The sequence below is a fragment of the Helicoverpa armigera genome, chromosome 16 (genome assembly GCF_030705265.1).
Source record: "Helicoverpa armigera isolate CAAS_96S chromosome 16, ASM3070526v1, whole genome shotgun sequence".
In the NCBI taxonomy this organism is placed as follows: domain Eukaryota; kingdom Metazoa; phylum Arthropoda; class Insecta; order Lepidoptera; family Noctuidae; genus Helicoverpa; species Helicoverpa armigera.
The window spans coordinates 5,765,062-5,779,282 of record NC_087135.1 but is presented as its reverse complement, the minus strand read 5'-3'; the positions used below and the strand labels follow the sequence as shown (position 1 = coordinate 5,779,282).

General features: G+C 38.3%; 2 protein-coding genes across 2 annotated transcripts in view; one reads left to right on the top strand and one right to left on the bottom strand.

Moving 5' to 3' along the window:
• Window positions 1-2,410, top strand: part of LOC110380894 (uncharacterized protein) — a 47,082-nt gene extending 44,672 nt beyond the window's left edge. The window contains exons 4-6 of the mRNA XM_049844531.2: window positions 217-390; window positions 746-980; window positions 1,277-2,410. Coding sequence (XP_049700488.2) covers window positions 217-390; window positions 746-980; window positions 1,277-1,499 — 632 coding nt within the window. The 3' untranslated portion in view covers window positions 1,500-2,410. The remainder of the gene's footprint in view (window positions 1-216; window positions 391-745; window positions 981-1,276) is intronic.
• Window positions 2,411-2,483: 73 nt separating this feature from the next.
• LOC110380895 (uncharacterized) lies at window positions 2,484-14,187 on the bottom strand. Its single transcript, XM_064038390.1, has 13 exons — window positions 13,755-14,187; window positions 12,065-12,239; window positions 11,519-11,624; window positions 10,857-11,072; window positions 10,469-10,697; window positions 8,754-8,936; window positions 8,194-8,356; window positions 7,513-7,604; window positions 5,337-5,496; window positions 4,717-4,870; window positions 3,987-4,209; window positions 3,068-3,247; window positions 2,484-2,785 (listed from the first exon to the last, which is right to left on the bottom strand). The coding sequence occupies exons 1-13, from the start codon at window positions 13,853-13,855 to the stop codon at window positions 2,521-2,523; spliced, it is 2,247 nt and encodes a 748-aa protein (XP_063894460.1). The 5' UTR covers window positions 13,856-14,187; the 3' UTR covers window positions 2,484-2,520.
• Window positions 14,188-14,221: the final 34 nt, after the last annotated feature.

The following is a 14,221-nucleotide window of genomic DNA, read 5'->3' as shown; positions in this document are numbered from 1 at the left end:
TCATGTTTTACAATGCGAAGCCAAAAGCTATGGTCAATCATACATTTGCTAATGATGGGATGGATAGCTAAAGAGACTGATAAATTGAAACTCCACTTTGATAACTAGTAAACTAGGTAGGTGCTAAAAACTCAAATATAAATAAGTCCTTCCAGTTCGTTGCAACTGTTGCAAGGAGAATCTTGAAGTATTTACTTATTAATATCCCTTTTGCAGGCATCTGGGCGGTGATTAACACAGCAGGCAGCAGTGGTCGCGGCGGGGCGACGTGCTGGGAGGCGGCGCTCCGAGGCAACGTGCTTGGAGCCCTACGCGTCGCCCGCACTTTCTCGCCTTTGCTCGCTGCTGCTGCTGCCGACCATCCACATGCTGGCAGGCTGTTTTATATTGGTAAGCTGCACTACACTACCTACATTTTATAAAAGACATGACGTCAAGAGAAATAGCCAGCTAGATAGGACCTTAAAGCGTTTTCATTATGCAAATAAATTACCAAATCCTTGGTAAGATATTTATCAAGAATCAGGGTGTGGTGCCTAATATAACAGCTAACAGCTACACATTATATTCTGGCTGGCCTGCACTACGTACCTATGTAGGTACATCTGAGTTTTATGACTGGCATAATATACTTAAGTATCAGGTACCTATCTATTCCGTTAGAATTCTTAAATAGATACTTAAACCTTTTTTCTCCTCCATCGATCAAGAAATAGACCTCAACATTTTCTCATTCCTCTTCCAGGGTTAACATCAGACACAGCATGTGAGAGCCTGTCCCGCGTCGAGGCGGGTGAGACGGGCGAGAACAGCGCGGGAGCCGCGGCCGCGCGGTGGGGCGTCTGGGGCGCGGCGCGAGCGCTGCGGGCGGGGCTGCGCGCGCGTCGCCTGCATGTGGTGCTGCTGCATGCGCCTGATCTAGCAGCTCACGAGATTTACTCGCCACCCGCGCTGCTGCAGCCGCCTAGCCAGCCAGCTAGGTAAATTCTTCCAATACTTATCATAAACGCTAAAGTTTATATGTCATGCTAACACACCCAAATGGAGTCTTAAAACTTTGCGGTAAAATATCAGAATAACATAAAGGCTATCCATGTGCGAGAGGTAGGAAATACTGATAAAAGAAACCTTTGAAACTTTTAAACAGTCTTTGTTGGACTTGTAACTATGTCGAACAGGATTGCGGTTTTCACAACCATGTTACGCATTCGTATCGCTTCACATACTGAAAGCCAGTCCAACTTTATCGCTCTAATACTTTCCTCTTATTTTTCAGTCGTCCCGAAACACCAAGTTCGGAAGTAAGCGCCGGCACCGCGAGCTGCGCAGTCACAATGCCAGGAGAAGCTGCTGAGTACAGCGCAAAGATCCTGCCAACCAGTGCACTGAAGGTTCTAGAAGACGCCCTAACAGTGCCTTCACCAAGAGACTCCTACTACCTGAAGGTCAAACAAGACTCCTGGTTCACCAGGATGCCTTCATTGAGAGTCGCACACTGAAGGAACAGTGTGACCAATCATTTGTACACTGCCAATATAGGTCGCATGTCACAACCAAGTTATATTCTGATAAATATCCGCACAGAATGCATGAACGTCTGCTTAACTATAAGTTACATGATTGAGATATTCATAAGACAATGTGTGTGTCACTTTATTTTTTGAAGTCGTAGTTAAGCTTACGTTATTTTGTTAAGGATTTAATCAATGATCATTGATGTTGAATGAATATTTCTTGTCTGATTTTTACACACGATCACCACTATTGAGGTGAAGGGTCCAAAACTTTCTAACATCGAAAATCTAACTTGTCATCATATAATTGTTATTTTGTATGCTTTAATTGAGTCAGTTTTTAATTTTATATTTTATTAAGTTTGCCATTCGGGCTGATTTTGCAATTTATACTCATTATCTGTACCTAAATATAATATTATAATCTATATTGTAAGATTTTAGCGACCCGTTGCTCCCTGATAGATCGAAGATATGGGAGGACGGAGATAAAGCGCTTGCAGTGCTTAAAAATATAAAACGATATATTTCTTAGAGTTATATTCCTTGTTATTTACACTTGGAATAGCCTATCTTACACGGTGACTGAAAATCTTTGCTAAGTGTAGCATTCTTATTGCATAGAAATTTTATATGTGGGAATTGTACATAAGTATTTCAAGCTCACATCGTGCCAATTATAAAACTTTTGAGAGTATGAAAACTGTATACTATACGCTATGATATCATCCAGTGAAGCCAGTATAAAATTACGGTTTCATATATTTCTGTAGTGTTTGTACGATTTCTGAGTTGTTTGTATTAGGTAGTCGTCACTAGCGTGTTGAAGCGATATGAATCATAATCATGTAAATAATGTTTGTGTTGTATAATAAACATTTTATCTATAAATATAACTTCTTTATTATTTCATTTACACCACTTACATACATACATATAAAATTAAAATAAAGTTTGGATGAAGAAACACTGTAATTCAGTCAGGATCATAATTCATTGGGATATACTATCCACATTCAGGTTCTTTTACTTTAAAATTATCAAAAGAGAGCCACACTTGGAAATTGAAGACGCAAGCAATAATTCCTCCTTTGGAGCTGAGTGATTGGTTCTCAACGTTGCCGGAGCAGGCCCAGTGTTGACCTCTACTACGACCAGGTCTCTGCCACACCCCAACCGTGCTGACGGCGAAACCCATGCTATCCGTGGCATTGTCTATGTAGAAAACGTGCTCCGGATACTTTAGGGATATAGCGTCGATATTGCGTAAGCTGAAAATATAAATTAGGTATATCATTCCGGCCTCACTTAATACCGTAAAAATTTACAGCACCAGTCAGTATTACATGGTTCACTACAATAAACATGCAGAGAACAAGAGTTTCTAATACAGTCCTTGCAAATCGCTACCGATCTCAACGAAATACGATAAAAAACGCATCGATGCGCTTTGGATGGGTACAAGATTTATGCAAATAATAGGGACAAGTTGTATGAGTGGAGAAGATTCCAAGTAGAATAAAGTTAGTTAACTAGGTTAAAATGATAATTACCTGTACGTTTTATCACAAATTGCATTCTGATGTTCCCTGTGGCCATACACGTCCATGACAATTCCTTTAGTTTTCGCGAAACTCTTGTAGAGGCAACGAGAATCGCCGGGACTCCGAGCTAGCACTATACCACGCAAACTCTTTCCTTTTGTCATAAATGGCAATATTTTGGTTTTCCTCCTGAATAATAGAATTACAGGTCGGTAAGTTAGAATCATCAATCCGTCTTTTTAACCGACTTCCCAAAAAAGAGGAGGTTCTCAATTCGTCGGGATCTTTTTGTCCTATGTATGTTCACCGATTACTCGAAGACGCCTGGACCGATTTGCAATTATTTTTTTTGATAGGGTATACCTTCCAGGTGGTCCTATAATCACCAGGTCAGGATCTGATGATGGAAACCCTGAGAAATCGAGGGCAACTTTCGAAAATTGTATGCGTGCATAGGTTAAAAACTTGATAATGAGGTGTACGTCTGATAACACTATGCAACAGTGATGAGAACTTTCCACAAATGCGGATAGTGACAACTATGCTTGTCACTGAAAAGACTTCTAGGCCGATGCACCTAAGATTAGTTTTTTTTTTGCTTTTCAGTGTTTTTGGGAGTCGGTTTTATTTTTTGAAAATCAGATGTTAGACGATTTTGAAAGCAAATAATCAAGAGTGGGTCAAGTCAATGAATCAACTGTTGACCTCTTGTTTGTTATTGGTATAAGTAGGTAGGTACCTTGTGATGTCTAGTTTGAATTAACAACTACCTAGGTAGGTACCTATGACCAAGGTAAGAAAAAAAAAATCTGTTAGAAGGCCCAGACTCCACCACAAGCGAAACGGTGTACTCAGTAGTATCCCTGATATACCTATTCTCGCAAGTGATTTAGTGAGAAAGGCATTTATTATAAGAAAATATTCTTACACAGCAGTCTTAGACGCCTTCACTTCGGGCTCATCGTTACCCAATAAATTCACCCAATCTGGAAGACGGTCCTTCAAACTTTCTGGTATGATCAACCTCTGTATATTAGGCTCAGTCTGCTTGACGGCTATAGCCAATGAGTTCATGGTCTGCAGGTCTAAAGACAGGCACATAATCATATGCCCATTCGGTAGCTCTAGCGTGGGAAATATCGGTTTACCCTCTGAAAGGAAAAAAAATATCAGCGTTAGGTACCTACTCAAAACGCTTTCGGACGGTTGGAGGACCTCGCTAAGATATGACCTATCCACAGTTTGACTCATAAAGTAAATAACCACTAGAGAGCGCACTCGCTAATTTCTTCTAAGAACACGACTCACCACTGCGGGCGGGGGGACGCGACATAATCCGCGGCTACTATTGGTCAGTTCACGGTCGCTACTAAAGGATCGTACTGATCGTAGCCTTATAGTACGCGCAAAATCACTAACTTTTGGCGAGCGTCGGGGCACTGTATGCGCAGTCAAGTGGTTTTATAGTCTTTGGTTTGACTGCACTAACAATCTACCTATGTTTTCCATTTACTCAAAGTATGTTTTCCGAAAATTCATAAAATTCTATCTGTTTCATAATGAATACGTCCTCATGCATACCAACGGATGCGATTCAGAGATTAGATTGTGCGTTAATCCTCCATAACATTTTGCATTAGAACTAAAAGTTTACAAACTGGTTAAAGCCGGAAAGCCAGGTACTGTGTGCCCTATCCACACGCCTCCCATGTTGTTAGCCAACAGTACGCCAAACGCGGCAGATCCTTTGAAATTCTCAGTGGGCCGTTGTTCTTCGTAAACCACTGACGCCACATAGTCTCTATATGCTTTCTGTAACGTAGATGGTTAAATGGTAGATGTAAGTTAATGCTTCATTAATTCTTTACGCCAAATAATAATAAGGAATATTTTTTTTTTTGCTGTCTTCCAATGACAGAATTCCAGAGTAAGGCTGTTGTCACAACTATGATCACCTGCGAACTTCCATCTAAGATCCTAGGAGTTAAATCCAAGAGACTGACAATTTCTTCAGCTTTTGGTTTTACAACTATTGCTCTTTAATTTCCATCAGAATAATGATAAATAACAATTTTGGCTGTTCTCTCTAGGGATATTAGTTAACTGCGCGGGAAATATCATAGTATCGAGCAATTAAGCAGGCACGAAGGTACTCTCTATTCCTTCAATCTCATAGATCAGTGGAACGGCAATCCAATACGAACGGAGAGAGATCAGCAGGCGTCCATGATTATTTTGTTATAAGTTTATAAGATATCAAGTAGGCTAAAACGCTTACTTTATACATAGGAGCCAAGGTGTACTTCAGCAAGGATTTGCCAAATATATGGACACGGGAAGCCTGCCAGCGTCCAGCTATGTTCGCTGTAATGTACGAGAAGTTGGCCCCAGAGTTCATGTCCCCGCCAATGTTACTCGGAGGCTTGTATACGTACCACCTAGGTAATAAGGCATATTATAAGACTTATATGACCTTACAAAAGTCGTAAGTAAATGCTGAACGCAAGCCGGTTTTTACCGGTTCGTTTGGAATGGAGGCCATGTTTAGCAGTTGAGATCCTATGGCTGTTGTTGAAGATAATAGAGGATAGTATAGTAATTACGTAAGAAGCAAATCTATGTAATCGTCGTTTAGTAAGGATTAAATATTTAGGTAGTCCCTTACAAAGGTATGGAACAGCGAATAAAGTTAAAGAGGGTTAAATCTCTCTAAGCTTCGTACACAAAATATAATTTGTGGTAAACCGTACAAGTTTCTAAAAGGAATATTAGATAATGTTACCAGTCCACCGCTTCATTGTCGTTATCCCTGCATTGCACATTCAAATATTCCCATCCACCGACTAGTTGGCAAAGACAGTCTAACAGGCACAGTAAGAAAATATAAAATAAATAAAAATACGACATTATTCCACCATAAGTTCGAGCATACCACCCAGTCACGTATTTTTATCCGTTTGTTTTCAATTTAATTCTTTATCGAGTCATAAAAATAAATTCAGTGCAAGGTATAAAATGTCATGTGTACTACAACATAAATAGATGAGCGTAATAAAAATGCAGCTATTTTGAGTAATTTGTTTTATTACAAAATTAGCCTAACAACTTATAGCTTCAGATTCTTAAAACCACATTATTTTAGAAACATATTAATGTATCAAATAAGGCGTTAAAAGATCAACAACCAATGCTAATTAAGGAAACTAGTATATAGTCGTAAGTATTCGATATTTAAAAAACACAGACTTTTTATCATAATTTTGGATCCACTTGCACCACTGTTCCGAAAAAATTGATATTTTAGTTCAGCTAAAAATGTGTTTCGATATATTTATCTTCAGGAACAAAGGTGCAATTAAACCTTATTACACGAAGCATACGACACATTTTCAAAGAACTATCTTACTGCTAAAATGACACAATCGTATCCTATGATCACAGATCATAACACACACCTTTTGTACTAAAACTATATTTTATTGGCGTATTATCTTATGTATTTCTTTTCAAGTTGTGTGTTTTAGGAATGTTTGAAAGGTTCACATGTTGATATACTTAATTACTTATTCTATTCATGGAATACTGCACTGTGGGCAGAATTCTTACCTCTTTTAACCATCACAAGTAATCACTACTTATAATAAACTGCTTTCTACTTCTTGTAAAAGGGCGCCAACGTCAAATCTGACTCTAGGGCGAGATATTATTCACAGTAAGAGCTCTGCCTCACTAAGACGCCATGGAGAGGTCGCCAAGTCGAGTGGCCATGGCGTCTCGACAGTCTATTCATTAGTATTTCTATATTTCGAGTGAACGTCACAAAATGGCAGCTGACTGGCGACCACACTGGCGACCACACTGGCGACTGAGTGAGGGAGGTGCGTTTTACCGTGTACATTATAATGGCAACCGTGGCAACGTCGCCAAGCTTCCACAGTAGCCAGAAGCCCCGTAGGGAACTGTAGCTCGTGCCACGCCTCCAATTTGACGACGTTGCCAAATCCTCGCCAAGTGAGATAGGTACCATACATTTCAATATTAACTGCTTGGATACGTAGCCGGCGACGTCGCCATGGCATCTTAGTGAGGCAGAGCTCTAATAGCGGCAAAACAAATCTGAGATAAATTTCCCTATATGGAGAATTCTACAAGTAATATCGTCTAAATAAGTCTAGCCAGCCTATATACGTTTGGATTGGTTGGTATCATTGGACACAACGCTTAAACACTCTCATAAACTCTCACACACTACTCGAGTCTAATAAGCACATTTATAATCTATTAAGTACACTTAACTTTATTCTGGCAGCTTTCTTAATATTTACACATAGGTTTGTTATAAACAAACATGCAAGTTACAAACCCAAGTATGTAGATCATGTTACGTGCGTCCGGCGCACAATTTTTGACAGTTAAAACTCCTTTTAGTAATAATAAACGTATTTTAGTTACACGTCTGTACAGATTCTATGAGATGAGCGAAGTTTCCCCAAAGTATGGGGCCTGATGTACACACCGTGCCGCCACCCCGCGACTCTTGTGGTAACTAGAACAAAACATACAACATTTTTATATCATTCAGACGACACCAAAAAAACTACTCTTATATCTTTTTTTAAAGTAAAAATGTTATGAAGATTTTTTCTTAAACTTGAAATTCGGTAACAGAAATTGTGGTCGCAATATGCGTAGGTACAAAGGTATATATGCTTTTAACATAACATAATATTTAAAGCTTTTTTTGTCATGAAAGTACATATTACATACTTGAAAAATATTATTATAATTATAAAGTAGTAAAGAAGTTTTGTTTTATAAAGAGGATTTTTTTCTTGTTTTTTTTTTAACCTAAATGCTCCGAAACTACACAGTCTACGGTTGCCAAAGTCTACATTTTATCAGTTACTGATAGAAGTTCCAACGGCGCAAGGGAGATGGGCAGAGCACATAGTTCGTAGAACAGATGGCGGATGTTGCAGAAAATTTCTAGGGTGGCGACCTGAACCCCACATGATGGTGAAAGAGCAAAGTGGCAAACCTTGGGGGAGGCCTTTGTCTAGTGGACGTCTTTCGACACGACGACGCGACGGTGGAAGCAGCAAGATGGAAATGAAACACAGTACGGTTGTACTCACCGCTCTATTAATATCTCCGACGCAGACCCAGTAATCTGCGACTTTGGTATCTTGACTGTTGTGCATCTTATGTGCTACAGCCACGGCCCACTTCGAGTGGTCATTGTGTGAAGTGAACGACATCTTGGCTATGGGGAACTTGAGTCGCTCTATGTTTCTTACTCTGAAATAAAATTAAATATACAGGTTGATACAAAAACGAAAGGGGACTAAGGGATTGCAAGGGTAGACTATATTTTTGGCTTTGATAATTCTTTCTTAACACATTTGTAACATAGAGAATGAGACCGAGACTGAGCTCGGTCTTCAACTATCCTAGGAGGATAGTCGCGTATTACAGGCCGAGTACATCTAGGAAAAAGCCAACAACAGCTAGTATTTGCAAAAAATTCAAAAGATGACACTAGGTTGAGTTTTTCTTTTTTCAAAGGCTAAGTCACATGTGAATGATAGAACATTAGCAGAACTGACATCTGAATAGCCAAAAATCTTGTTATCATGATCTGATTTCAAATGTTCACCAATTTTTCTATGGGGAATAAAATATGTTAGAAACTCACTGGAAATTCCGACTGCACTCCGAATCTAGCGTGCCAGGTCCATTAGTCCAGGATTCAACGAGTAGATCCGACTGCAGCACTTCAGCTACCAACCCACTGTACAAATCATCATTGAACATTGCACTCTTCGCAAAGGACAGGAACTTCCGACCGACCAGGGTTTCGAAACTCTCTATGTGGTACCTGGAACAACGCATGCCAAAAAATTGCAAAATATCCTGAAGGTATATAAGCGTATTATTTACTATTTGTAAACATAGGGATTCGGCAACGAACATTGCATAGCACATATTCATAATAAGGACGTTTTGATTGCACAATCCGTTGTTATGAATTGTTCTTAATTAAAGAATCGCACTGACTCATTGATGATACATTATATGTGCCATGATCACATAATTATGCTGTAATTCGATATTATGTTATCGATAAGGTAACAGTATTGATTACGCGATATAAACAAAGGTTTAAATTTAAGAACTCGGTTGTGTTATTTTAATAATTGAAAACTATTTTACGTTTGTATAATTAAACCGTCGCGCGCGGGTAAAATATTACAAGACATGGTGTAAAACAAAGGCTATTATGACACAGTTTATTATATTCAGAACTTCAATAAGTAGTCCTCGTCATCACCTAAAATCGTCCACTGCTTGACAGAGGCCTCCCCCAGTCGGGGGAATTGCCAAAAATCACCGCGCTGGGCATGCGTGCGATGTTGGTTTGCCCCCTAATCCAACATAACTCCAATGCAAATGCTACTATACCATCTATTATAGTCCAGTTTTTCTCGGCGCCCTCTCTCTTCACTACATAATTTATTTGTGATACAAAATGAACTTGCTTTTTTGCTGAATTTTTAAGGGTGATGATATCTGTACCCATTTTTGAATCACCCAATCAGTCCCTAACTCCGGTTTTTTCCCTAACTTCTTAAAAATATAAAGAAATGATCTCTACTCTTCTGTCAACTCTCTTTGTTATCTACGCGTCATGTTTTCGGAACTCTTTTTCTTTCTTATTTCTATCCATCTCTCTTTATTTTTCCTTCATATTTCAAGTTCAACGGTGAGGATTGATAAAGCGTAAACACCACGTGCATGCATTATCTTTTGTTCCCAAAACAAATACAATACAAGACCACGTGGAGTTTACCTTTCAAGATTATAAATAAAACACCGTGTCTCTGTATGTACTACATTCTTAGTCTGCACTCCTATTTTTTTTAAAACGAAAAAAATAAGACGTTGAGTATAGCCTGACCAAATTGTTTTCTGGTATTTTCTTTTTAATTAATTTAAAAAGTGTATAAACATTGGTGACAACCGATATCAATACCAGGGTTCAGAGTTCAGGGTAGAGGTCCCAGAAATAGAAACTTCTTCGCAATATGCGCCGTTTCAAATCGTACGCCTGAATCAGTCCCTTGACCCAGCCGCCTAAAAGAGAGCTTCTTAAAATGTTGATCGAAGATCTTGGCGATTAGAACATTGGCTATCACAACAGTCGGCATGACAAAATAACCAAATCGACAATTCCGCGTGGCGTCAACCTTGTCTAACATTTCTTTGTTATTGTTTACCAATCGACTAGACTCCATTCAGTCAAGTTATTTCATAAAGCCAATTCTCAAGCCTAAGCCGTGGGAACTAAATAACTTTTCCCATTCAATGGATCTAACATTAAACATAAACATCCGTGAATAGTAAACTTACCACGGCGAGGCGTCAATCGTCTTGTTTCGGACAACATCGACTAAGTTCGGCAATTCAGTTTCAAACTCTTGGGGTATGTGAGTGTAGACTAGAAGGGGTTCATTGTACTTCAGTTGGGTAGCTATCTGGTTCAATGTGGAAGTCTGGACCGACACGCAGAGGAAAGACTGGCCGTATTTCATGCCAGTGGACGGGTAGTCGTAACCGGAGACGTTTAGGCCGTTCATTACTGGAAAAGAGGATAGTAAGTATCAGAACAGACATGATTCATTTATTTCCTGACTCGCTCTTTGATAAGAATGAGGTATGAGGGCAAAATCTAAATAAAAGTTACTGAACACTTCTCTTGATCTATTTAACATATTAAAAAGAAGTTAAAAGAACTTACTATCTGGTAGCGGCGGAAACCTTGGCACGGAATGCACAAGCCACAGTGAGGTAAACTTGTCCCCCAATATGACTCCTTTGGTATGTCCACTTTCGACTCTAGTCTTCATAAACTTAGAGTGCATTTTGCACATTTCAGCCAAGTCATAATCATCATAGTATTTGTCACCTAGTTTGAACTTTTTATACTTTTTTACTCCTGCTTGCTTCATTTGACCTGAAATATTTTAAGAAATAGACGTTTTAGACGATTTTGGAGTGGTCGATTTTTATACTTAATAGGTACTAGTTTCAGCACGTCATCAAACAAAGCATATTTGTTTGTTTTTAAAACGATTAGAAAAGCAAAACAGGAAAGAATTTACAAAGGTAATGCTTATTTGTAAAGGAAAATATGAATAACGAAAGATGCGGACAATATGTAAACAAAGGAAAGGAAATAGAAATTAAATTGTAAGACAATAACTGAATATTTTACAAACATAAACATTAAAATAAACATAGTAATTATATATGTGTTAAGCAACCAAATTCTTTAAGGACCTTATTAATAAACACAGATTAAAGTTACACCAGGAATAACCATCCATTTTCTAAGGGGATAGCATGGGATAGCTTTACTCCTAGTTTATTTTTAAGGGGGTAATAGACTATGATTCTTACCTCTTTTACTTTTTGAGTACATATCCGCGACGGACTGCAGAATATCAGGTTGATTTTCCGTAGCTGGCGGTTGGTCGTTGTATATGAGAGAAATTATGTTTCTATCCTGCTAACCAAAAAAATATATCACTTAGATATTTGTTATATTGCTAAAAATAGATCAGTAGGTAAGTAGTAGGTATGCAAGGGAATTGGATATTAAACTTAATGAATTCATCTAAATTGGTTTATGTGCTGATGTTTTCAAGCACTTGAGAAAAATGTGGCACGAACTTGCTTCTTTATACGATGGTATCTGGTTCGAGAAGGTCAAATAGGCAATCAACCCATGTAAAACACTGATACTCAGCTGCATGCGGTTAGACTGGAAGCCGACCCGTTGTTGGGCAAAAGCTAGCCAGAAGATGATGTCTTTAAAGAGAAAACGAAAGGAACCGATTTGAAAAATTCTTTCACTGTTGGAAAGCTACACTCTTCCCGAGTAATATAGGCTATATTTGTATGTCCCACGAGACGCGGGTAAAACCGCGGTAAAACGGCTAGTACCTGATAAAGTGGCGATAAGGTCTTTCCCACCATCGACCGTGGGTCACTGATGGCCAAGTCCGACATAATCCATCCTCCTCTTAGTTTTGAAGGCGTTAGGTGCATATACGCAACCCCTCGACGTACTAAGGGATTTAAATGGTTTTTTTCCCTCGGCAACTTGTACACGTAAAACCTGCAAGGACATGGAAATCATAGAAAATGTTGATAGCTATACCTAAAATATAGAATCATCAGAGATAGAATTTTGATGTATTCTGGAGCGATTTTGGAAATATTAATTTGGCAAAAGTTATTCCCAAGTGTTCCCAAATTATGGTATCCTTGTGTGTGTTGTGTCAGTTAGTCTTGAAATTCACACACAAAGGATACGGACGGCAGAAATATGTAGGTCATGCCTAACGCTTCGGTCGCCTAAAGCTTTCTTTTCGATGTTATTAGCCATGTGAAAATGACATCATTATTATGGGCTAGGCTAGGCTATACTTAGAATGTGGAGTTTACATTTCTCAGTATTGTGTAAACTAAACTTGGAGGTACCAAACTACTTAACTAACCTAACTTTCAATAGTGTTTAGTATCTGTTTCCCTATTGTCATTGCGCCCTGTGGATGTTGGATGTATGCGCAGTTTACAACAACAATATAAACACATACATAATTTCAGTGCATACTTGTGGTCGCAATTTTTGACACATAAACAATAACTTTTAATATCAAGACTCTTATAACAATATCTGGCAGAAATCATAAATAGCCTATATCTGGCAGACAGCACTAACTATCAGATAACTAACTGACATTTTATGGGTAGCCAATGAAACAGGGCCTTAGTCTTACAGAGCATTTTTAAAATACAGGCAGGCGCCGATTTCCAATTGGGAGTGAGCAGTAACATCAGAACTGCTCTCACAAGGTTTTGAGCAAATATGTATACTGATTTTGAAAAAAAAAATGTCTCATAAACAAAACTTAACAGCCATCTCTGAAAAAAAAAAATAACTAACATACCGAATCTAACATTTACCTAGTAGCTTTAAGTATTTAAATAAAAACATCAATATTATTTTTCTATGTAAGTATAATAGGAATCCAGCCGTATGAATCACTGAATAATAATTATTAACCGCGTTTTAGAATATGTAAATGCGTAAATACGTATTGATTCATCATTCACTGCTAGTTCAAGCGAGTTCTTGTCCTTTACATTGAACAGTCATACTTCAAATAAGGCAATCAATATAAATAAATAAATTGGCTGGGGCACTGCCGTGCCCTCAGATGTAAGACAAAGACACTGGTTTTATTTAACTACGCTTTCAAAACTAACTGAATAACATCATCAATTAAACTCTTAACGGTAAAAATTCAAATGTACAATGAAACCCTTTGGTAATAATAACAGCAAACAGTAGGGTGTTTGTATTTTGACAAAAGGAAATCAAAACATTGGACAATTGATTCAATAGCCTTGAGAACTCCTTTCATTTGTATTAAATTCTGAATCCTAAAGTAGGTCACTAAACATAAATTTATTATTAATTATATTTACTTCAAAGTATCACAAAATGCTATCAGTTCAAACAGGAAAACCATAACCGCAATAGCATGTAAACAAAGAACCACAATAGGTTATAGGCAGTTTATAAATAGGTGCAAATATCATTAAAAAAAAACACAAAAATACTAACCAATCCACTGGCTCTCCCTTTTCATTCCTACATTGCGGAGTCAAGCCCGTACAATCGGTCACAAAAATGGTAAACACTAAAAATACTATGTAAGCACACATCGCGACGCGTGTATGTTGCACGAATACTGCCAACGAAGTAACAAGAGACCCAGGAAGTTCGCTCTACTGGTGTTTCTGTGACGTCATTCAACACGATAGCATCACTACCGCCAATTTATCAAACAATTACTTTATTTACACAACATCCCCAATTATTTCCCTTCGATCATTACGCACGCTTGCCGAAATCACAATGATTTCATACGGTTACATCCAACTGTCAAACCGTTGCATCTGACAAAGGAACGCTTCTACAAGTTTGTTATGCTGGCAGTAATACGTAATATGGTCTTTATTTGCATAGGCATAAGAGATGTTATTGAGATAATCAGCGTCAGAATGCCTCGACCAATGATATAATCCCGT

Coding starts and splice junctions, on each gene's coding strand:
- LOC110380895 (XM_064038390.1), bottom strand. CDS start 13,855: ATGTGTGCTTACATAGTATTTTTAGTGTTTACCATTTTTGTGACCGAT. Junction 3,248..3,986: donor AAGGCGTCTAAGACTGCTGT/GTAAGAATATTT, acceptor TCTATTATTCAG/GAGGAAAACCAAAATATTGC. Junction 2,786..3,067: donor ATTTGTGATAAAACGTACAG/GTAATTATCATT, acceptor TTATATTTTCAG/CTTACGCAATATCGACGCTA.